We start from the raw sequence: 26,433 nt of genomic DNA, 5'->3' as shown, positions 1-26,433 counted from the left end.
GTGAGTCAGTGATGAGTCACTGTTGATGCTCTCTCCTCTCCTCTCTCCTCTCTCCTCTCTCCCAGCAGCCTTCGTCCAATAAATATACAATATTCTGCACGTCCCCCGTGCCGACTCTAACAACCACCTCCAGTTTCCTTTTGCCTGTAGTTGTGGTGAATTACAGTGTGATTCATATTTCTCTACATCGTTTTCCTGCACTAACACCCCAAACTCCGTGTCTAATGACACCCTCCCTGCTCTGCACCTTACACCACATGCTATTAGGTGGAAGCTCCAACTCATGGTGCCTCACAGTCACATCAGTGGCCACATATTTATTTAACTCTTTTATCCCAGTTTTACTCCCCTGCATCACACATTATGTCACTTTGTTCTTTGTTCTTTATTCGGATCCCCATTAGCTGCCACTAAGGTGGTAGCTTCTCTTACAAAGTATTACAAAAGCATGACCCATCACATACAGTATGATAGATATCAGTTATATCTGATCCAACAAGTCAATTTAAAAACATTTTCATGACAAAAACAAGATAAATCACATCATTTATTAATATCTCAGTCCCTTACAGTTAGTGCAGTTGCTCATTAGTGTGACTGCTGAAGCAGTCACACTATTGTTCTTCTGTTTGGCCATTTTCTTCCGCCTTTTTACGGTCTTCTTCTAGTCCTTCATACTTTGTGCTATTTCAACAATTCATATATCAAAACGTGCAGCTTTTTTTGAACTTTATTGGCATTACTTTTCTCTTTTTAACTATTTATACTTTTTCAAATATTTAACTTTTTAGATGTTGACAGTGTGCAGATCATTAACAGACAACAGTCTTCTTCACAACTCCACTGTAGTGTAGGGGTTAGGGTGGCTGCTTGCCAACCCTAAGGTCACTGGTTCGAATCCAAGGGAAGAACTCTTGTTATGTTATGTTGAATTCTGCTCTCCTCCCCCGCCTTCAATTGGTTACAGGTGTTTGTTATCTCCTTGATTACTCATACCAGTTTGCAGCACATCATCACATTACAATGAATGACAACAGTCTTGAAAGCAGTGTGCTCTCTGTAGCCGAGTGGCAGAGTAAAGGTTTAGTGATCATATGGTCATGGGTTCGATTCCTGCCTTAGTCATTTCACATCATTGCTTGACTTTTGATTCCAATTATTCAGCTGTCATTGGACAGTCTTTGATTCCTCATAGTATAAAGCTCATTGTATCAAAGGTTTTCTTTACCCCTCACATACTGTCTCTGTCTGTAGCCTAGTGGTTAGCTTGCTGGTCTGGAGACCTGAAGGTTTGCTGGTTCAAATCTTGCCTCAACAACAATTATAGTGAATTATTTTCCCAGTTGTCCTCTGTTGACTTCTGATAACTTGCTTCATGTTGAAACTGCTGCTCTCAGCCTGAAATTCACAGAAATTTTCATTCTAAGTCATTCAAGCTTGACTCAAAGCTTTCTTGATGTTAACTGTGTGTGCACCGTGGCCTAGAGGCAGAGTGGAAGTCTAATGACCATGAGGTTGTGGGTTCGATTCCGACCTTGGTCAAACATTTGTATGGTGATCACTGCTTGCACTATTTGCTAATTCTGCAACAGCGTTCAGTTGCTATCAGCAGTCACACCATTTCCATTCTTGGAAATGCTTTTTCTAGTTTAATTTAATTTATTAACATAATCACTCAGCATTTTCTTGAAACTTGCCTTGAGGGGTACGTTTGTGATTATATAAAGTTCCACAGTGTGATGGCCCTATACATTACAGATCTATGTAAATCATCTGTCCTGGGTTTTTGTTTAACAATATAATCTCTGGTAGCCTGCCTGGTAGTGTGACTATGTTGAGCTCTCACATCCATTATTTGAGAGTTTAGACAGTTTGGTTGCTTACAGTGACAGATATTTCTATAGAAACCCATTAAACCCTTTGTTCTGAGCTATGTGAAGCTTGGACAGTAATCAGTTATTAGACGTACAGTACGTCTATTGTCCTTTTATGGATAAAATTATACTTAATTTGTTTCGATACAGTTAGATATCACAGTCCAAGATCCAAACTAGTTGATATGAACCCTCTCCCCTCTCCGTCCCCTCCCAGGTGATGATGGCGCTGTCGAGCCACCTGAGCTCGGTGGAGTCGGAGAAGCAGAAGCTGCGGGCTCAGGTCCGCCGGCTGTGCCAGGAGAACCAGTGGCTGAGGGACGAGCTGGCCGGGACGCAGCAGAAACTGCAGAAGAGCGAGCAGAGCGTGGCCCAGCTGGAGGAGGAGAAGAAGCACCTCGAGTTCATGAACCAGCTGAAGAAGTACGACGAGGACCTGTCTCCATCGGTCAGTCCTCGTCCTTGTGTTTCAGATATTTAGATTTTGTTTTCTGGATTTGGGATACAACTTTATTTTATCCAGTTTCTTTTTAGACATCAAGATTTTTTTTGCTATTAAAGGAGACATATTCTGCCCCTTTTCTACAAGTTAAAATAGCTCTTTTCATCCTCTCTAAACAGCCCTGTACAAACGGCTGGTTTCAGTGCCTGTCCCTTTAAATGCAGATGAGCCACTGCTTGCTCCGCCCCTTCCACCTGGATTTCAACCTGGGGAGCCTGAAAATTACAGATTTTTTTTTTGTGAATTCTCACATTTTTGGGGGCCGGAAGACAAGACAAGAGATTTTTGCATAATATATTCCCTTTAAATGCATTCTTTTACATAAAGAGGGTTCAAACTAGTTCATTTTTCCACATGCACAGACTTTAAATTTGGGGCAAAGGAGTAGTTTTTGCATCGATCTGTATTCTGTATCAGTGCACCATGAATTATGGTATCAGCACTTGCAGTACTGCATCATTGCGACAAAGAACAGATGAACAATCTCCAGACCACCAAACCAGAGAGAATATAACAGACGATGAGGAGAAACAGGAATCTGCAGCACTCACAGTGTGTCAGTAATCGCTCCGACATTTGGTTCAAAGTTGTTGTTACAATCTACAAATCTCTCAGAGAGAACATATCACCTCAGTCTCACAACATGTTAGAATCTAATTGAGCAGTTTAGTGGTTTAATTAGTTTCTTTTTCCTGCAGCTGGGCTCCATCAGTCACCGTGAGCGTCTCCTCTCCAGTTTCAGTTTGATTATTTGTGTAAAGTATGTGAATGAGCTCAGCGTTGTTTTGGTAAAGGAGCTCCCATTCCTGTCAAAGACTCCTTTTTCCCAGCTGCACCTCCTCTCCCACTGATTCCTGCTATTTTTTATTTTTTTTTAACTCACTTTCCTAAACACTTATCATCAGCAGCAGAGAGAAGTGAAACCACCACCACCCGATCACTGTACTCTAAGTGCTCTGAAACATGCTGGACCAGGCCCAGAGTGCAGAACGCCGGTATCAGCGGAGGAGTTAGTAATGCTCCTTTGTGGATTTAGAAAACATTGACTCACTTGGTGTATAATCTCTCCTCTCTTTCACTCTCTGTCCTCCCTCCTCCTCCTCCTCCTCCTCCTCTTCCTCTTCCTATCCCTCTGTCTCAGGAGGAGAAGGACTCTGACTCCAGTAAAGAGACTCTGGATGATCTCTTCCCAGACGACCAGGATGACCAGCCCCCGGGCAGTAAGTGTTCCTCCTCCTCTTTCCTTCTCTCCACTCACAGAGACTCTCAAGCATTTCCAAAACCTGGACCCTGATTTGAAATGTAGTTCCTGGCCTTGGGGACGTAGATTTAATAGTACGAGTGCATGTGTGTGTGATGTGGGTACAAATGTGAGTCTGCGCCTGTAGAAAGGAATAAGAGTGGGACGAAGGGAAAAAATAGTCGACAAAGTGAATCTACATCACAGATAAGAACTGCAGCTTCTGCAGGATTATAACTTTTACAGGTTGTTTCTGCAGATATTTTTCAGATAGTGGCAGCAATTTTGAAAATGTCACTCACTTGTCTGAGATTGATCGTCTGGTCAGGAACAAAACTTTAATCATAAGACAAGCAGCACTCCTGTTGTACGCAGCAGACGTCCACCAGGGTCTGAATGTATCAGAGAGAATATACAGTAGTGGTTGTTGCAGATTCAACTTATAAACTAAAAATGACGAAGTGAGACTGTTGTTTCAATTCAGACGTTCTTTTAGTGGATGAAAAAAGGGAAAATCATAAATGTAATGTGTAGAGTAGAGTGAGAAGGTACAGCTTTTTATTTTTTTATTTTATATTATACCAAAGAAACCAAAAAAACCAAAACCAAACAAAATATATACAGTTATACATCTAATTCTATCTTTTCAAGGTACAGAACATGAAAAAACGGTATATGAAATGAAATGAAATGAAAATGACATGCTCCTAGAGCATCCTGAGTAGTGAAGTCCATTTTTAATGAAACTCCAAATCAAATCAAATCAAATGCAATCCTCTTTTTTTTTTTACGACACAGTATTAGGGCCACATTGAGAAAACATTTCTTTCACAGACTTCATGAATAAAGTCATAGTTTTACGAGAAAAAAGTGGCAACATTATGAGAAAATAAGTCGGCCTGGATCTTTCTGCGGAATAGATGTATTTTCTTGCATCTTCTTTTCAAAGTCCTGATACTGATGACAACATGGTGCTGATGAGCCAAGAGATGACGTACTGTATCTCCTTGTTTGTGAAACTGATACTGAAGTACAACTTCACCAAACGCTCCACGTCCTCAATTTAACAACTTTCCTCCTCTAGAACAACAGGTTTAAATATTATGACTTTATTCTCGAAGTCTGTGAAAACATTTTTTTCTAAATGTGGCCCGAAAACTCCGTCATACTTTTTAAACTTCATTTAAATTGTTTTTATGAATATTTGAACTTATATTAACTTATTTATTCTTTCAAATAATAAATTCTCAACAGTGGTGACTTCTCTCCTGCCATTCATTCATTCATTCATTTTCTGAACTTTTTCTTTAGCCGTATAAATCTTTACCTCTTCATTACACTCTCTGTTTTCGCTCTATCACCCTAATTCTTTCCCTCTGCTCCTGCTCTTCACATCCAGCCCCTTCCCTCCGTGTTTGATGGAGGAGTGGGGGCTGGGGGCTGAGGGGGGGGGTCTCAGTACCTCAGTAGCCCAGACAGCGTTGGCTGTGATCGGCCCATTAGTCAGGAGCTGGATCGAGGCCAAACGGAGGGAAACAACCTCCAAAAAAACCACAGTGGTGCGATGTCGCTCCAGAGGAAATAATGTGGAGACGAGTTTGTGTGTGGTGTCTGTTAGGAACTCATTTGTCTCGGTCTCTGAATATCAATGACATGTTTAACATCTAAACAGCTCAGACACGGAGCTAATCTGACTTTCTGAGGACATCTGCTCTGCTCGACTCTGTGACTCAGAGTAACCAAGCAGCTTCAGCCCTGCAGCAGTTTGTCCTCCAGCTTGGCTTTGATAGTGTTGTTTAAACTTTCTTTTTGCACCATTGCACCAAGGTGATTCCCATTTGGCTCCTGGCACCAGTTTGTCGGCCAGTTTAAAACCGCTGACTAACTTCAGTTCACACTCGGTCTGAGCCAAACCCCGGCTCTGACTGTGTGAGTGAACTCCTCTTTTCCACTTTATTCAACTTTATTAAGTTTAATTGAACCTAGCAGCTGGAAATTGATCTTTCTTTCAATACAACGTGCTGGATAAGATTTATAAACTGGAACTGATATTAAATTAGTATTTTTCATTTTTCTTGACAGCATGAGGTCAAATCCAATACATTTTAAAGAGAGTAACATGACATCGTGGTTCGTAGAGAAGTGAATTCATCACAGAGAAGCCTTTGTGAAATTTAATTTCCTTAAAGGGATAGTTCAACATTTTGGCAAATTGGCCCATTGCCATAATCGCTATAGTCATAGCAGTAGGTTCGTTACCTTTAATTGTCGGTGTAAGCTATTTTTAGAACGGAGGAGCGGAGCGTCAGGCTGCTCAGGGCTATGCTATGGAGGCTAATGGAATTTCTTGGTTTTCCTCATCAAACTCATCAAATACACAACCCAACAACTCCAAAAGGCTGTGGTGGACAAGTTGTGAGCTGCACAATCACCACGCTATGAGATAATAATAGAACGTTACGAGACGGAGCCGTTTTAGAGGTAAATTCATGCAAAACCGCTGATGCGCGTTGCGTTCAGGGACAGTTTTTCAGCAAGCAGACTCTGTATTTACCCTGTATTTACCTCGAAAACGGCTCCGTTTCGTAACGTTCCATTATTATCTCATAGCGTGGTGATTGTGCAGGTCACAACTTGTCCACGAAAGCGTTTTGGAGTTGTTGGGTTGTGTATTTGATGAGTTTGATGAGGAAAACCAAGAAATTCCATTAGCCTCCATAGCGTAGCCCTGAGCAGCCTGACGCTCCGCTCCTCCGTTCTAAAAATAGCTTACACCGACAATTAAAGGTAACGAACCTACTGCTATGACTATAGCGATTATGGCAATGGGCCAATTTGCCAAAATGTTGAACTATCCCTTTAACAAGTTCACACAAGATAAGATCGGCACTTCAACAATAATTCTGATATTCAATAAATCCAACGAGGAGACCAAAACGTTTCCTTTTTTTTTTTATAAATCTCTCTGTCTGCTGCTGTGGAGCTCCATTGTCTCCAAGAACTGTGATGACACTGACATCATCATTACATGGACACACACACTGCAGTTTGTTTTGAATCAATCCCCCCCCCCACACACACACACACACACACACACACACACAGACACAGACACCGACACACACACACAGACACACACACCGTCCTGCTGCCCCAAATACTCACTAGAGCAGCAAATGTGGATTAATACGCAGCTGAAAATAGTCCCTGACAAATACACTAATTGCATGTTTTCTAGAAATCTCACTGCTCGGCTGTTTATGGAAATGAAACCATGTATTTATGAGTTTAAAGATTAGCATCTACAGTAGAAAGCTTTTGAATAGGAGTCAAAGACAAGACAAGAGACAGTTACACATTACATATTATCATGACAATGAATGAATGAATCTTTTATTTCGAACATGTAAAATAAATAAGTAAAACAAGAAAGGAAAACCAGGAGCAAGTAGCTGAACTTTGCACTTTTTGTCTGAAAAGGAGAAGTTAAAAACTTCTATAGTCCCACTGCTTCTCCATAACTCAACCAAAATGAATTAGTCTTCTGGCTTCCTTTAAATAATCTGCTATTAATTAATAATAAAACTAATACAATATATCAGTATTTGTTCAATCCATATAAAATCCATACATTCTTTAAGATATACATTTTGGCAATAATACTCCCAGTTAGTAAGACAAAACAAAAACAGTAAACTGACTACATGAATATACAATAAGTAAGTAAATGAATGAATAATGAATAAATAAGAGATAAAAACTAAAGTACCCAGTAAAGAAAATCAATAACGGAGAATATTCTGCTTTCTTACAGCGTCTTGTGGTTTTAATTGCCGGTTCTAGTCGAACTCCAACAGCTCAGGTCGTAGAGCAAAGAAAAGGAGAACAGGTTGTTGTGAGGAATAATTAAACCACCACGACATATTTTTCATGTTTGAGGTGAAAAAATTGGCTTCATTATTCTGTTTCTCAGCGTTTTTCCCTCCTCGCTCGCTGCAGTGCTGGAGCCTTTTTCTGCATCGAAAAACACCTCTGTTGAATGAATTATGAGCAGACAGGACGGACGGGGGTTTAATACACATCGCTCTGAGCAGAAGATTGACTTCAGACAACATAAATCCCCACAATAAGATTCTCACCTTCGAGGTCAATACTGCATAATGATGTAAGAAGTAAAATTAGGTGACAATCGTGCGTGAGTTATTAAGATAGTAACGTCAGCACGAAAGCTGTAAATCATGGAGAGCTGAGGCTGCAAACACAGGAGCTGCAGGAACAAAACAAATCTGTCAGGTGGTTTTAATCCTGATATGATTTATTAATTATTCACTTTAGATGAATGTACTCGGCAGAAACGCCTGGTTGTCTAGATTAGACCGATCGCCCGTATTCGTATTAGTAGTTTCTCCATCATTCAAAGTTTATTTCCATAGCACTTTACAGCATCTAAAACGATGATCAAAGTTTAAAGAAATTAAAATTTAAGAACCCAGCAAGAATAAAACAAACTCACTGTTAAAAGCTATTCTGAATAAAAACGTTGTAAGATTGGATTTAAAAAGTGGCAGGTCATTGATGACTCGCAATTCTGGTGGTTAAGTATTTTAATATTAAGTTTAGTTTAGTTTCACTTTTGAAATGAGCTCCTCTGTGATTCTCCATGTTGGATCTGTTTCCTGTTTCCTTAACGAGTCCCTGACGTTAACAAATCTCTTATCGAACCTTTTTATCTCTCCAGAGATGTTGGAACATGCAGTTTCTCCAGAGAAACGATCAGCTGATCTCAGAGCTCCAGTTTAACTTCTCCTGCATCAAATCAATAATTGGAGTTGATTAATCTTGTGCTTATGAATCAGGAGCTTCATTATTTGGATTAATGGTTTGTGGAAAACCAGCTGTTTGTTCCAGTCTGTCACTATGATCAACTACCAATCAATAATCAACTTATCAGGTGGCTCAGTTTGAGGTTGGAGGTACAATCATTAATGTCAACATTAATTAGGTCAGATTAATGTTAATATTGATGATTAGCAGTTACTAAATGCCGACGATGGGAACGCGCATCAGCTGTTTTGCATGAATTTCCCTCTAAAACAACTCTGTCTGGTAACGTTGTGTTATTATCTCATAGTGTGGTGAATGTGCAGGTCACAACTTGTCCACCAGAGCGTTGTGGAGTTGTTGGATTGTGTATTTGATGAGTTTGATGAGGGAAACCAAGAAATCCCATGAGCCTCCGTAGCGTAGCTCTGAGCAGCTCACGGCTCTGCTCCGCCGTTTTAAAAATATCTTGCACCGACAAATAAAGGTAACGAACCTACTGCTATGACTATAGGGATTATGGCAATGGGCCAATTTGCCAAAATGTTGAACTATCCCTTTGAATTCCAACATATATGATATGATATGGTTCCAACATAATATTTTTATGCTGAGTATTATGAGATTGGACAAATGATTTAAAAAAGATCCATATTTGGTAAAATGTAATGAGGAGAGTGTAAGGACGAGAGAGGATGGAAAAGAACAGAGAGAAAACTGGGCAGGAAGAGAAAAAGAGATGAGTTTAGGATCTGACAGCGCACGGAGGAACACATCACCACCGTCTCCACTGGCATTAATCCTCCCACTGAGAAACAGAGCTGAGTGTGTGTGTGTGTGTGTGTGTGTGTGTGTGTGTGTGTGTGTAGAAGATGAGATGTCTTTCCTCCTCAAGCTTGAAAACCCTTTTTTTGGGGTAAATTGCTGTCAGCAGGAGGAAGCTAATGGTGCACTGCACACACAGGATGATAATGGTGATGACAGCGCTGTGCTTTTATTTAAATTGTCCTCAGGCTCATATTCACTGATTCTTCTGGACAAATATTTACATTTCACATTTCAATCTCTCGGCTAACTCTGTGTGTGATATTATCCACAGCAAAGCCACTGAACGAGCCTGTTAAAGATTTACTGTCTGCTCTCCTGTGTCTGTTAATGAATCGGACAAATTGGCTCCAGTGTTACAGAGAGAGAGCGACTGCAGTGATTTAAAGCTGCAGCTCCATAAACGCTGGAGATTTAAAATAGAGTTGGTGTTTACGTAACTACAGCTGGGGGGGGTTTCTGGTCTAATGACGCCTCCCCAGGACCAGCTAAGAGTCCCTCTTTATTGTTTTTTAACTTTTAAACCAATACACAAACCTGTCAAACTTCACCTGCCTCCTTTAACCCTTTGAGGTCTGAGCCTGTTTTGGTTGTTTTTGAATACTTTTGATTTGACCTTTCATAATAATAATAATACATTTTATTTCATAGGCGCCTTTCTGTCACTTACAATAGATAAAAGAAGTGCAAAATAAAGAATAAGAACAAACACAAGATTAAAAACAGGTTAAAATTAGACAGTGCAATTACATTTTTATAAGGAAAAGGCGATCTTAAAGGGATACTTCACCCTATTGTAACATGATCTGATCATAGACCCTGGAGGGTTAATTATACCAAAATATAGGCTACATCTATTAGAAATGTAAATATACATCGTACATCCATAAATAAGACGTCGGATATGGTTGAAGAAGGATTTTCAAACTTAAAGACAGCAGAGGAATGAATAGTGAGTCAAAGTCGTGATAGCATCGACTGAAAAGCTTTTAAAAACCAAGGTTGCAGAGTGCGTCACAGTTTAATGGAAATATTTAAATTATATTTGTCAGAGAGATCAAGGCAGAGGGTTACAATGACCTGAATGAGATGAACTGGTTTTTTCAAGATGGAGATTTAAAACGGCTCTGAACGGCTCTAACATCACTCAGGAGTGAAAAAAGGTTTTCAGTCTGCAGCCACTGAACGGCTCATCCACTCAGTGAGGGGACACTTATAGAAAATATGACTGGACCGTTTTTATTCAATTGAATTAAACCCAGAGCTGAATCCAATAGTTGCACAATAGAAAATTTACTTTTTTACAATTGATCTTCGTCATTTTAGATATCTTTCAAAACGCCAAACCTGAAATCATCATATGATATGACGGACCACTCACTTGTAGGGATGTCACGATTATAAATTTTCTTGGTACGATTATTGTCAGAGAAATAATCACGGTATTACGATTATCACGATTATTCTGCATTAATTAATTTCACAACACTATGAATGTGTAAAATCAAATATAGTCAAAATATAATTAGGCTACATTACTCATTGTTTACACAAAATATTTCAAGTACCTATTAATATATGACCAATTCTTAATCCCCAGAGGAAATGTTTTAAGTATTCAGGTCATAAATTGTTATCTATACCAAATGTTTGCGTTTATTTTAATGGTTTTTTGTTTTGTTTTTTAATTAAAAATGACACGCTAACATTTAAATTCCTACCAATTCAATGTTACATTAGTTAAATGGACCAGTATCTGTGCATTTACCTTTATTTTTGCGCACATCTGCCGATAAGGTTCTACCATCATGTTTTTTTGGAAAGTGACGGTATTTAGGAATCTGTACGATTAAATAATTGTGGCGTTTGATACCACGATTAATTGTGAAAACAAGTAATCGTGACATCCCTACTCACTTGTATATAAGATCTGTAAGAGTTGTGAGGTCTGTCTCTGTGGCTAGTGTGATTGAGAACGACATTATCTTGTTAAAATAATGCAACAATCAAGCAAAAACATAATAAAAGGGAACTGATATCTGACCACAATGAACTGAAGCATTACTTGACATTTAAGAATCACAACAGGAGAAATGGAGAAAAAGGACGACCATGTAAAAAGGAGAAGAGTCAAGTGGAAATGTTTTTATTACCATATATATAATATTAATGATAAAGTGAGTGTGTGTGTGTGTTGGCCGTGGTCGTTGGATGACTTTAGTCTGTGCTCAGTCTTTTTACGGCGGTGGGCGTCTCCTCACTCTCCTTCAGAGTAAATATAGAGCTGCTCCTTTAATAAGAAACTCTGCTCGGTGGTTTCCTGACCTCCTGCTCACATGCTCATTCATACATTTTTACACACTCACTCACACACCCACATAGACACACACACACACACACAGATAGACACAGGCGGATGCACGGTGTGTCATGAGAGAGACATTCCAGTCACGTTCTCCTGACCCCGTTAAATGAAACGCACCCCGACCGACCTCCACATCTGCTGCTGCTGCTGCTGTGCATCGCAGCAGAATGAGGACGTCGTCGTTTATGAATGACCCATATTATCTGTAGCGCATATGTTAACATCCAGGAATCGTTAGTTTGTTTGGTTGGTTGTTGTAGCTCCAGTTTTGACCCATTTTTTGGTTTCAGACGATTTTATTTATTGGATTTCTTGTTTTTCTTGATTTGGATTTACTTTTATATGCCCATATGTCTCTTTTTTCCAACAATATCTTTATTAAATTGTTCATTTAAGAAAAAACATTTAAGTTAAACAATAAAAAAAAGCAAGCAAAATGACACAAATGTGTATAAACTGTATATAGTGGTGTAGGTTCCAGTATGACAGGCACAGTCGTTGGAGCAGAAAGCATCAAAGGATCAACAGCAACAAAAACCCTACATTGATTTTTCCCATATAACAAACATTTGGTCAATATAACAATCCAAACAAAACTAAACAAAACATGGCGGTCAGAGGGTTTCTACGATGCATACGACCGCCTGTATGTCTCTTAATGTTTCCTTACTGATTAATGGCCGTTGTCTATGAGCATGTGGGGATCTGTTTGAGTTGACTCATGTTCAGACATTTAATATAATCCACCAGAATATTTAACTTGCATTGAATTTTCTTTCCTTGTTCAAAACAATTTCATGGAAGAACTACAAATTAATAATCTCTTACTTCTGCGGATTTGGAGCTTTTGACAGATATTTAGAAGTAAGAAGATTATTAGGTAATTCTCCTGAGTTTAAGGAGATTGTAAAAGCCATTTTTTGTGGTTTTAACCTTTCAGGGGGCTGAGCCTTTTTTGGCCGTTTTACCATGCCCTCGTTGGTATCTTTTTTTCCAGCATAGCTTCATCTATATGATCTTTTTACTTTAACTTACTTTATTAACACATTGGGCCCAAAAATACACAAAAATCATCAAAGCTTAATTGAAAAAATATACTCCAGACGTCTCTGGTATATAGTCCAGTGACAATGCCCCCCAAAAATTGAGATACCCCTACCGGAGGTAGAACAAAACCTAACAATGTTTTTCCTCATCTCCAAGGTCTCCCATATATGAAATGGATTCTTAGGTTAAAATATTTTACTGCAAACATTGTTAAATTGATACATATTGTCATACACCCCAAACTTAAAAAAGAACAAAAATACAGCCTGGCCGTATGGGAGTTAAGACATATAAACTCATGTAGATTAATAACACAAGCTCTGACAGCTTTTAAACTTGACATAATTGTGGCCAGGAAGTTCCTTTACCTATTAGAAAAAACTGGATGTGCATATCTTGATGTGTGTAACATATAGAGACCTATAAACACTTGCCTTAAATAAGCGGACATACAAAAAAATAATATCTATGCAGAATATTCTCATTTACTTTGTAGTTGCTCAGCCAGGGATTGTCATAGAAACACATATGATGGCTTGTTTGAAAGATGGAGTTGTGCAGAATCCAGTGATACCAAATATGTGAATATAGCATGCATAGTCAGCATAATACATCACCAAATGTATGAGGTGTCCCAAATGAAAGAAAGTGAAACATTAACATAATCAAGTCTCCACAGCCCATTATCAATGGTGACAAGAATGTTGACCAGTTCAGTCTTACTACAACCTAAGTAAGTAACTTTGGGTAAGTGCTACTCTTTTTTATAATACATTAAATAATAGCATATTTCATGATGACACCTTATATAGTTCATATGGAAACAAATATCCAGTAGAATCAGTTTAAATTGAAATGGAACACCTCAAAAATAGGCCCACTTGAATTTATTTTTAGTCAAGTCATTACTGCATAATGGAAAATAATTCTGATGTTGACCCTAAATTTTGTAAGAGCCGCCCATTGCCATTTGCCATGAAGTCAAGAGTGGAGGCTGAATTAGATCGACTCGAGAAGGCTGGTACGGTGAGTGGGCTGCGCCAGTGGTGCCTGTAGTGAAAAGAGACAACATAATTCGGCTGTGTGCCGATTATAAATTAACAGTAAATCAGGCTGCCACCACAGAGACCTATCCCTTGCCCCGAATTGAGGAGCTGATGGCGGGACTGTGTTTTCAAAGATCGATCTTGCCTCACCATATCAGCAGGTCCTTCTAGAGGATGAGACAAAGAAACTACTGACCATCAATACACATCGAGGGTTATTTGTGTACAATAGACTGGCTTTTGGTGTTGGTTCAGCACCTTCCATTTTCCAAAGGATTATGGAAAATCTAATGAAAGATCTGGATGTTGTTGTCTATTGGGATGATTTGTTAGTTACAGGAAAAACTGAACAAGATCATCTGAAAAAGCTGCAAAAGGTGCTACAGAGACTCCAAGAGAGAGGCTTGAGAGTCAAGAAAACCAAATGCGAGTTTGGTAAATGCAGATTGAATACTTGGGACATGTTTTGAACAGCCATGGCATTCATCCATCTTCAGACAAGATAAAAGCAATCAAGGACGCACCAGCACCATCCTGTGTGAAAGAGCTGAGAGCATTTTTGGGGTTAGTGAATTAATATGACGATTTATGAATAACCAAAGCACTGTACTAGCTCCACTCCATAGGCTGTTAAAGGCCCAATCCCATTTCACCCCTTGGCCCTACCACTTACCCCTACCCCTCCGTTTTGCGCGTTCACGTGTAGGGGTAGGGGTGTCCCAATCCCCGTTAGGACAGAGGGGTAGGGGGAAGTGGTAGGGCTACATAGCCCTCCAAACGGAGATTTTTCAGAGGCACACTCCAAACGGAGGGGTATGAAAAGTTTCCCAGAATGCATCTTGCTGCAGCCGGCAGCGGTGGCTGTAAAACGAAAAGCTGTTTTATTTCTCACTGTAGCGCGGTTATTACGTCACTTTATTAAGTTTTAATATTTTTTCTTGCGAGAAAGTAACTATTTAGGCCCCAAATGTGCGGTTAGTTTATCCAAATGACGGCGGGTTAGAAGTTTGCTCTGACGATTTTTCGGAGAAGTGAAGCTCCAGGAGGAGCGGCTCCTCACAGAGACAGCAGCCGGTCTGCAGCGCTGCTCCACCGGCGAAATTACGTCCTCGTCCCGGTCCCACCGGGAGAGAAGGCGGTCGTTAATTAACTTATCCGCGGGTTTTTAGAGGTTTACCACCAGCATGTTAAATTATTTTCAGCATTTAAATGTTGGTCTCATTGATGAAATCTGACAATTGTGGCAGTAGCACTAGTTTATTTGGATGAAAAGTTATGCTTCATGTACCAGTCAGAGGAGCAGGCAGCGCTGCCTCTGGGCTCTGTGTACAGAAATCACCACATTTACATCAGTAAATAAATGTTTTACAATGAACCGATCAGTCTGCATTAAGTTTTATCTTATTTTATTAAGTTATATGGACCACGCTATTTGATTTCTGGCAAAAGCTCGCCGCATCAGCTTACGTAAAAGCCAGTGAGACTACGTGATGACGTATGTGATTGTTGAAGGGGTGTCCCAATTCGGAGGGGTTGACTTTCTACCCCTACCCCTTGTAGCTCCGTTTCAAGGGGCGAGGGGCAAGGGGTAGGGGAAGGGGTAGGGGTAAAAAAGAGAAATGGGATTGGGCCAAAGTATGACGGGGCATGGGTGTGGAAGAAACCAGAGCAAAAGGCTTTTGAGTAGTGCAAGAAGTTGCTAACAAGTGACAAGATTTTCCTGCACTATGATTCTAACCTACCCCTCACTCTGGCTTCTGACTCCTCAGCTTATGGTATAGGAGCTGTCATTCAGCATGAGAGGCCAACAGGAGAAACCCGTCCCATTGCTTAGGCGTCTGGGACGCTATCCCCTGCTGAGAACAAATATTCTCAGATTGAAATAGAAGGACTGGCATTGATTTTTGGAGTCAAAAAGTTCCATCAATATTTATGGGGAAGGGAATTCAAGCTTGTCACTGATCATAAGCTTTTGCTGACTCTTTTTGGAGAACACAAAAGCCTGCCCACCATGGCTGCTGCCTGGATTCAAAGATGGGCAATCATCCTCTCTGCTTATGACTATTGCATTGAGTACTGTGCTTCAGAAAAACACAGCAATGCACACGGACTGTCAAGGGTTCCTTTACCTGACACAAGCGATGTAGGGACTGAAGCCATAGCGCAGAACATTCATGCATGTTCTATGAACTGAACATTTGATGCAAGTGCCAGTGGATGCTGATCAAGTTGCACGTGCGACATGCACAGACAGTGCGCTAGCCAAGGTTCTGAAATACATTACGAATGGTTGGCCTGATGATGTGGACAATAGTCTGAAACCCTTCCACACACGCAGATATGAACTGTCAGCTGAACATGGATGTGTACTCTGGTGCACCAGGGTGGTTTTGTCTGAGAAGCTCAGAAAAGTTGTGTTGAAAGAGTTGCATTCTGGTCATCGAGGGGTTGTGAAAAGCTCTGGCACGCAAATATGTATGGTGGCCTAAGATTGACACGGATGTAGAGCAGGTCTGCAAAGCCTGGGAATCTTGCCAGATGGAACAACGGATGCCTCGGCAGGTGCCTTTACATCCTTGGGAGTTTCCAGGCCAGAGCTGGAAAAGATTACACGTGGACTTTGCAGGCCCCTTCTTACTGTAGGTCACACCTTCATCATTGTCGTAGATGCCTACTCCAAGTGGCTAGAAGTATTCAGAATGCCCAGCACCCCATCACAAGACTAAGGAGACTGTTCGCAGCATATGGTCATCCGGAGCATGTTGTAACTGACAACGGAACGCAGTTCACGTCTGCAGAGTTCAAGAACTTCATGCATCAGAATGGAATTCTGCACTCTACAAGCGCCCCAGGCCATCCGGCTTCTAATGGTCTCGCAGAGTGATATGTGCAGACATAAGAGTGGAATTAAGAAGCTTTCTCAGACTACACTCGACATTGAGGACAAGATCTCTGTGTTTCTGATGCAGTATTGCTGTACCCCAAACTGCACCACTGGTCAGTCGCCTGCAGACTTGTTCCTAAAAAGACATATGCAAACTCGCCTGGACCTGATGCATCCTGACACTGCAGTCACAGTTCGCAGAAAGCAGTACATGCAGAAGTTCTATCATGACCAGCGGGCAGTGAGCAGATCTTTCTCTTTGCAAAATACAGCAGGGGGGGGGGAGAAGTGGATTCCTGGAGTGATAGAGCACCAAACAGGATCAGTGTCCTACAAAGTGCAAGAGACAGACACAGACATAACATACAGGAGACATGGGGATCAGTTGAGATCCCGTGTCACAACTGATGGGGGGGGGGGGGGGGGGTGTGGTGTGGTGTGATGTATCAGATTTTGAGTTTTGTATTCTGTGTGACCATTGTGCCGTTGTTATCAGTGTACCAAGGAATGCTGGGATATGTATGTGAAGTTCCGGTTTTGCACGAGCTGAGTAAAGGTGCCATGTGCAGTAAGAGTCACTGCGTCCTGTGCGTTATTAGGGAAGTACACAACACTAACACTATTATTTTCCATTATGCAGTAATGTCTTGACCAAAAATAAATTGTCATAGAAACACATATGATGGCTTGTTTGTTGTATATAAAGTGTCATCATGAAATATGATATTATTTCATGTATTATAAAAAAGAGTAGCACTTACCCAAAGTTACTTACTTAGGTTGTAGTAAGACTGAACTGGTCAACATTCTTGTCACCATTGATAATGGGCTGTGGAGACTTGATTATGTTAATGTTTCACTTTCTTTCATTTGGGACACCTCATACATTTGGTGATGTATTATGCTGACTATGCATGCTATATTCACATATTTGGTATCACTGGATTCTGCACAACTCCATCTTTCAAACAAGCCATCATATGTGTTTCTATGACAATCCCTGGCTGAGCAACTACAAAGTAAATGAGAATATTCTGCATAGATATTATTTTTTTGTATGTCCGCTTATTTAAGGCAAGTGTTTATAGGTCTCTATATGTTACACACATCAAGATATGCACATCCAGTTTTTTCTAATAGGTAAAGGAACTTCCTGGCCACAATTATGTCAAGTTTCAAAGCTGTCAGAGCTTGTGTTATTAATCTACATGAGTTTATATGTCTTAACTCCCATACGGCCAGGCTGTATTTTTGTTCTTTTTTAAGTTTGGGGTGTATGACAATATGTATCAATTTAACAATGTTTGCAGTAAAATATTTTAACCTAAGAATCCATTTCATATATGGGAGACCTTGGAGATGAGGAAAAACATTGTTAGGTTTTGTTCTACCTCCGGTAGGGGTATCTCAAAAACTAAAGCCCTTTTTGACAGTTTGTCACTAGCCTAATATTCATCATGTATAGTATCAGCTGATTCCACCACTTTTTCCCAAATATATGTAAAAAAAAAAAGAAAAAAAAAGGAAAATGCAACGCCTTGATGTTGATAGTACAAAGTCTATCAAAGTCAAATTAAAAACTTGGAGAAAGTTTAAAATCTGCACTTTCCAGTGAAGTTTCATTTTCACAGCGCTTTTGAAGACGTCATGTGATCTGATCAAGGACCCCAGAGGGTTTATAAATCTATATATTGATCATATGATCGACAGTTTACAGTAAATCCCTAATACATAAATATAAACCACACAAACATCATGTGTTTATCTCGATGTCTGATCTTCTCCGTCTTCCTCTCTCCGTCTCCACAGTCCAGCCGGCTCACGGCAGCGCTGCAGCGGCGGCCGCTCAGCAGGGAGGCTACGAGATCCCGGCCCGCCTGCGGACGCTGCACAACCTGGTGATCCAGTACGCCTCTCAGGGCCGCTACGAGGTGGCCGTGCCGCTCTGCAAACAGGCGCTGGAGGACCTGGAGAAAACCTCCGGACACGACCACCCAGATGTGGCCACGATGCTCAACATCCTCGCCCTCGTTTACAGGTCGGTCAAACCAATCCTTTGGTTTTTTTTTTGTTTTAATTTCTTTTTAATTGTCTTTCAGTGTGATATTAACTAGACATAGTAGAAAGGAGCATGACAAAAAACAGAAACCAGCAAAAAGAAAACAAATACGGGTGGGAGAAAAAATCGATTCACATAAATATTGTGATATCTTTTTTGACGATTTTTAAATCGATTTTTTTTTTCAAAAATCGATTTTTTTTTTTGTGAAAAATATATATATATATTTTTTTAAATATTGTGCAATGTGCATTTGTTCACCTTTTTTACATACAGAGAGTCCAGGTTTTGAAAAGGGTTTAAGTTCACTTTATAATGGAGTATGTTAATTTATAGGCGCCTACCGTATTTGTGTGCAGATAAATGTTAAAAATGCTAAAGACTAAAAATCGAGAGAATCGGCAATATCGTAGAATCGCAATTTAAATGGAATCGCCATCCAAAAAATCGTAGAAGAATCGAATCAGGAGAAAAGCATATCGTCCCAGCCCTAAAAACAAACATAACAAAAAAAGAAACAGACAAATTACAATTACAAGAAGGTCAAACTGTGGCGGTGTTTTTCAAACGAGACTGTGGGGCCTGTTACCACTGATGTAATCTTACTGTAAGAAAATCAATAGAGATTATTGTGATTAAATGTTTTACCTGCACCTTTTAACCCAGAGTCTAATAATGTAGCTACAGTACAGACGACGTCGGCCATCATTAATATATTTATTAGATGGATCTGTCTGAGTCTCTCTGAGTACGGGGAAGACGATCCTTCAGCCTCCTCGAGGTTTTAATTAAATATCAAAGCCCTGATGTATTGGGGCCACGTTGTATGTTGAGGTTTGTGTAGTTTTTATTGCGGTTATATTAAATATTTACAACTGTGGTCAGTGTTGGGGCTAATATCCAATTTCCTGGGGGGTGCCTCCGTTTCTGAGCTCACGCTGGCAGCACCTTCCTCCAGCCTGTAAATCCTCTAAACCCTCGGCCTCTCTGACGGTTTTACGAGCCTCGCTGTGATTTTTAGAACGGAGCCGGAGCTTCTTAGTGAATCCTGGGACTGTGTTTTGTTAGATATCAGTGAGAGGAATGCAAAGATGTCACGATTACTTGTTTTCACAGTTAATCGCGGTATTAAAAGCCATAATTAATTAATCGTAAAGGTTCCTAAATGCCGTCAGTTTCAGAACCTTATCGGCAGATCAGCGCGACTCACATGGGACGAAAACAAAGTTACACATGTGGTTGTTGCGCGCGATTTGCAGAACAGAGAAATGACCGAGTGGTGAAACAGCTTCACCGAACACCAGCCTGGAAAACATGCGTGAAAAAGTGGCAGCTCAAGGAGGAAATACGTCTAATATCACCACCTGCAGGATACTCACCTGTCTTTGTACGTCAAAGTAAAGGTAGATGCACAGATACTGGGTTAAATTACACTGAATAACACTGAATTGGATTAAAACTTAAACTATAATTTGTTGATGATGACAATTAATGGCTGAATATTTAAACATTTCCCCTGGAGGATTAATAATTGGTCCTATATTAATAGATAGTTGATATTTTGACTAGGGGTGTAACAATACACCAAAATCACGGTTCGATGCGTACCTTGGTTTTCAGGTCACAGTTCTGTTCATTTGTTACAGTATGGGAACAAAATGAAAAACATAAATTTGCTTGTTGTTTATTAGGAACTAATGTAAACCAACAATTTACATGTTGTAGTCAAATGTAATTATTGTAACAATACATATGGCAAGGCAATTGTATTTGTATAGCCTGTTTTTACAAACAGTTTGTCTCAAAGGGTTTTACATGGCATCATAACAACATCCTCTGTCCTTAGACCCTCACATCGACTGAGGAAAAACTCCATGGAAAACCCTTTTAACAGGGAAAAATCAGAGAATATACAAAAGATGAAAATAGATTAAATAAATAGGCTAGAATACTGTTGTTAAGTGCTGCCTGGTAATAAGTTCAATACATTATTCTAAAATAAACAAAATATATATAAAATAAGCTTTCCAATAAATAAAATATTCTTAAATGAACAAAAAATATATAAAATATGATTAAAAAAATTCTAAAATCTCTCCACAAAACAGGATGTGATAACGGGTTGAACCTGTTTTTCTTTGTTTTGTTGTTGTCACCCTCTCAACACGGTGGCAGCTCCCTGGAAGCCGCTGGTTTACAGCGTCGCCCCGACCCGACCGGCCTCTGAATGAGAGCTGGATGCCTTTTTTCTTTTTTTCTTTTTGTGTGTACGTCAGAGGTGGAACAGGGCAAACACAGTCTGACATGAGCAAAGATTTACCGTACAGTAACAGAAGCAGGCGAGTGTTAATTTCCCAGAGGAAAGGACAAAAGAATGACTCACAAGAGCTGAACCAGTATTTTACAGGGTTGTTGCCATGTTTCTTTTTTTTCCCCTCCTTCTTCTTCCACAAATCTTATCTGTTGAATAGTCACTCAGACTTCTGATTTAGTTTCCCCGAGGCAGCGAGAGACTGTGGGAACTCCTGCGAAGCTATTTCCACCGTGTCACCTGGAATGAATGGGCTGTTAGTGGAAATAAGTCGACATAGTTTATGTATGTCTTGTCTCTTTGTCTCGGCTCCTCTGTCACTCTGTTCATCTCGTGTCTTTCTGTCTTTGCTTCTGTGTGGACAGGGATCAGAACAAATACAAGGAAGCAGCCAACCTGCTGAACGACGCTCTGGCCATCAGAGAGAAGACTCTGGGCCGAGACCATCCAGCTGTGAGTTCATCTTCCTTCCTCTGGTTTTACTGCACAGAACAGTTGAAATCCACATCTTCTATTCTGTTTTCCAAGGGCACTTTGTCCTTGGAAATATAAAACAATGAACAAATATTTTGACATTTTAGGAAAAGATTCAAATAGCATTGTTGTTTCCGTGTGGTAAGGCAAAGCAAAGCAGATTTATCTTATATACAGGGAATTCAAAGTGCTTGACAGAGGCATAGAAATACATTAAAATCAAAACAGAAAAATACATTAAAAAAGGAAAAGAAAGAAACAAGACAATAATAGCAGTTAGAATGATTAAAAACATTGAAATATTAAAATCAAAAACAGAAAAATACATTTAAAAGAAAGAAATAAGACAGTAAAAGACAATATTAGCAATTTAATGATTAAAATCATTAAAGTGATATAGTGAATTTAGCTGAAAGTTGTAGCAAATAATAAAGTTTTCAAGTAAAAGTAAAGTAAACCTGTAGTTTTCTGAGAGTTCATGTATTCATAGTCTGATTTACTTCTATTTGGACCAAGCCAGATAAAAAGCTGTTTCCACATATTTCCAGTCTTAAACTAATCTAAACTAAGCAAACCAGCTTCTGGCAGCAGAATCATATTTATTATAGTTATAAGATTGGTATTGATCTCCTCATCTCTCTCCTAGTTAAATGTATTTCCCCAAATGTCAATTTATTCTTACGATATAAAAAACACTAGGCAGTTATTGGAAACAGAAAATAAACACCCACTATAATTTTACTTTCTATTTTCTCCAACTGTTATTACCTTACCTTCAACTCTTTTCTCTGTAGCTATTTATGGCTGCTGCATCGTCCCTGTTTGCCCCTCAGGGATCAATAAAGTTAATTCAGAAATGTTTTTTTTCCCAGTTCCCCCTCAGGTAACACATTTAACAACACAGGCAGTCAGAGCTGCTGCCAAACTACTGTTTGATTTATAGCTGCGTGGCATCGAAGAAGAATAAAGTCAGACAATTACAAATGAAAATGGAATAAAATACCAACAATAATAATAAAAGATATGAACAAATATTATATATTAGGGGTGTCACGATTCTCCAAATCCTCGATTTGATTTGATTTTCGATTTTAGGGTCACGATTCGATTCGATTCTCGATTTTTTTTCTTTTTCTTACAGCACAGAGGCTATGCCATTTATTTCAAAAGATGGGCTACAGTACATATAAGTGATGCAATTTCCATAATGTATCACATTAGGCACTGATGGTCACATTTAAATAATTTATTTACAATATAAAGGTAACAATTTTACCAAGAAAGCCCCCAAAAATCATGATCCAGGGGCCAAAATTGCCCCCAAGGTTTTGATCATCGATCCTCTCTTTGACTTCGATGCTCGAGACCACTACGTAATTTCGATCGATTTCGATTTTTTATCGAAATCGATCGAAATTACGTAATGGTGACACCCCTATTGTATATACATACACAACAAATAACTCACAAAATAAAACACTGTACAGGTGCTAAGTAATGTAAACAAAGTGAGTAATACAACACTGCTAAGTACCTCAATATGAATTATTAATGGACAGCTTCACCATTATTTATAATATACAATTAAGCTGATAAAAGGTTGAAATGGATTTCCTGTTGTGATGATGCATTTTAAATGACACTCCTCTCAAACAGCACTAAATGTGTTTGTCCCAGTCTGTGATGGTGGCGACTGGGACGTGAAGTGAACTCATCAATAATTGACTTGAGGCCGAGTTCTCAGATCCATTAACCTCCCGTCCGTCCGTCCGTCCGTCCGTCTGTCCGTCAGTGTGTCTGTAAACAAACTGTGTTGTTAACCCCCCGGCAGGCTTGTGTCTCCACTGTCTGGACCGACTTCACCCTCCACTGTGTGACGCCGAGGTTAGCCCCCTCCCACAACCACCACCACCGACCTCCCACAACCTCCAATCCCTGATCCTTGTTGATTTATTTTGCCATTCAGAAGAAATCATAGTCGTGGCACCGGTATCATCAGTTTCTCATCAATAATTCACCGTCTCCTGATTCTTCTCTTGTTTTCTGTCAGAATCCAGTTCCTCCTCTTGTTCTCCATCTATTAAATCTCACCATCTTCTCGATGTACAGTAGAGTGTTAAAGGGATACTTCAACATTTTTGGCAAATTGGTCCATTGCCATAATCCCTATAGTCATAGCAGTAGGTTCGTTACCTTTAATTGTCGGTGCAAGCTGTTTTTAGAACGGCGGAGCAGAGCCGCGAGCTGCTCAGAGCTACGCTACGGAGGCTCATTATGGGATTTCTTGGTTTCCCTCATCAAACTCATCAAATACACAATCCAACAACTCCACAACGCTCTGGTGGACAAGTTGTGAGCTGCACATTCACCACGCTATGAGATAATAACACAACGTTACCAGACAGAGTTGTTTTAGAGGGAAATGCAGAGACTGCTTGATGAAAAACTGTCCCTGAAGGCAACGCGCATCAGCGGTTTTGAATGAATTTCCCTCTAAAACAACTCTGTCTGGTAACGTTGTGTTATTATCTCATAGTGTGGTGAATGTGCAGGTCACAACTTGTCCACCAGAGCGTTGTGGAGTTGTTGGATTGTGTATTTGATGAGTTTGATGAGGGAAACCAAGAAATCCCATGAGCCTCCGTAGCGTAGCTCTGAACAGCTCACGGCTCTGCTCCGCCGTTCTAAAAATAGTTTGCTACGACAATTAAAGGTAACGAACCTACTGCTATGACTATATTTTGGCCAATTTGCCAAAATGGCTATCCCTTTAAATTGATTTAGAGAGCCAGACTTTATTATTTTTAATTATTAATTTAAGATGAAATGGCCTGGAGCTGTGCCAGGTGGGCAGCAGCAGCAGCAGCAGGTGACGATGACTCATGCGGACATGAAAACTGTCACTTTCCAACATCGATTGTCTAAATAAGTGGAATGAGTAGAGAGTCTCAGCTCATCACACGGTTCATTCAACCATAAACCTGAACCAGCTGCAGTCTGATCAGGGTTACAGAGGAATGCCTCTGTGCTGGAGAGAACAAAAGAAACCTCACGCCTACACAGGACCTGGTTGTCTGGTCTGAAAGTTGACTAGAAAAAACCAGGAAGAGGTTTTTCTTTTTTTACTTTTGGACGTACACAACATTTTTCACACAGGGAGTGGCTTTAAACTCACTCATCTGTAAACGTCTCCATATCACCTGCTGTGTTTTAACAGAGGCCGGTTTCTACTGTATGAAACTGATGAGAACCCGTCCACATGAACACAGATTTAATGAATCTGCATACGTTTTTTTATCGTTTATTCCAGACAGAAACTGTGTTTTAGGGAGGTGAAAACGGGTCCCACAGTGGGAAAATCTGAAAACGCCACCCCAACGTTTTCGTGTAGACACCAAAAAACGGATCTTTAGTGAAGCGATGATGTCATACCCCACACTGTTCTCACCTGTAACCTGAGCCACAACACTAGACATTACAGTCTATGGACGTAACAACAGCAACAACAACTGGGACACTGCGGCTGAATCTCGTCCGTTATCATCATCGTCACATTCGCTCTGACACGACTCCCAGTCAACATTTAATCCACTTCTAATGTTTGGAGTTTGAATCCAGCGGGGAAGCTTTCTGTCTTCTTCTGTTCTTGGTGTTTATGTGTGGCAGCGGTACAGCGCCACACACACAGGTCTGGTGGACAGTACGTACGTTTTCAGTGGATCCGTGTGTACAGAGATTTATTTTCAATGTGAACAAGAAAAAGGTGGTTTTGGGTGAAGCTCCGTTTCTGTGTGGACGAGGTCTTTAGCGGATCAGGTCCAGGTCCAGGACCAGACCCTGTGGTGAAAGTTATAGACGCTTTGTCGTTGTCTCATCTAATCTGTAGCTAAAACATGAAACGTGTTGGTCTTCATGTTCTCTGATGGTTGTGATTTAAAAGATGAACTCTCCAGGTCTGGTGTCTCCTCCTCTGTGTCTCTAACCCTCCTCTCCTCCATGTGCGTTTGTTTCCAACGAAGCCGGTTGAAATCAATCCATGGAGCGGTGGATAAGGTTATTTATCATCTACCATGTTACCATGTGTATATCTGTGTAGTCTTATCTGTCATAAACAAGAGATTACGGGTTAGCGTGTTACGTTTATGTGGCGGTGTCGCCATGGAGACGAGAGCTGGGACACCGGGTCGGAGGCTCTGATCTTACAAGGTTGGTTTTCAGCCAAGAGACGCTCCATTCTCCCTGGAACTAGTTACTAGTCATTGATTTAACCAGAACTAGGACTCTGGAGCTGGAGCTAAGGGACACATGGAGCAGAGTTAAGGTGGAAATCCTGCAGAGTTCGTCTTTACAGTGGAGTCAATGAACCAAAAGTTCACCAAAAGTCAGAGGCTCTGATCTTACAAGGTTGGTTTTCAGCCAAGAGACGCTAGGTGGAAGGCAGAGAGCCTCCATTCTCATCACAATTACTCAGAAGTTGTTTAATTTAGGTGAAAATTGTTGCATAGTTTCCTCTTTAAGGCCGTGGTGGTGAAGTGAAGTGATTTTCTTTTAGACGCAGGCAGATGTGAGGAAGCATGGATGAAGCTTCAGGAAAAGAAAAGAACCGGTAGAGCTCTTTCCTTCCTCTCCCTTCGCTCTATCACTGTTACTCCACCTCTTGTGTCTTTCCTGGATGATCCCCCCTCCCCCTTCCTCCTCCCCCTCCCACCACCTCCTCACCCCTCTGCCCCTCCTCACCTCCGGTCCACATGGCCACCAGATCCTGGTCTGAATCAGAGATCAGAGGTGACCTGACCTGCAGGCGCCTCCGTCGTCTCCCTCCTTCCTCCTCTTCCAGTGCACGACGTGTTGGAGATTCATGATGCAGCTGATTGGGATCAAATTACACCCGACCATAATCACTCACTGTTTCTGCACTCCCTCTCTCTCTCTCTCTCTCTCTCTTGCGGTTGCACACATGGGGTGAAGATGATGATGATGATGAT

The 26,433-nt window shown here is 40.4% G+C and overlaps 1 protein-coding gene across 2 annotated transcripts in view; it reads left to right on the top strand.

Annotated features, from left to right (window-relative positions):
* klc1a (kinesin light chain 1a) overlaps positions 1-26,433 on the top strand; it is a 75,394-nt gene that overhangs the window by 16,476 nt on the left and 32,485 nt on the right. For both annotated transcript variants that reach the window (XM_083998808.1, XM_083998809.1), the window contains exons 3-6: positions 2,092-2,322; positions 3,518-3,596; positions 18,414-18,642; positions 21,340-21,427. In XM_083998808.1, the coding sequence (XP_083854934.1) occupies positions 2,092-2,322; positions 3,518-3,596; positions 18,414-18,642; positions 21,340-21,427 (627 nt within the window). The remainder of the gene's footprint in view (positions 1-2,091; positions 2,323-3,517; positions 3,597-18,413; positions 18,643-21,339; positions 21,428-26,433) is intronic.

The sequence above is a fragment of the Trachurus trachurus genome, assembly GCF_905171665.1.
Source record: "Trachurus trachurus genome assembly, chromosome: 22".
NCBI classification, from domain to species: domain Eukaryota; kingdom Metazoa; phylum Chordata; class Actinopteri; order Carangiformes; family Carangidae; genus Trachurus; species Trachurus trachurus.
The sequence above is the reverse complement of the archived record's forward strand: the minus strand, read 5'-3'. Positions and strand labels throughout refer to the sequence as shown.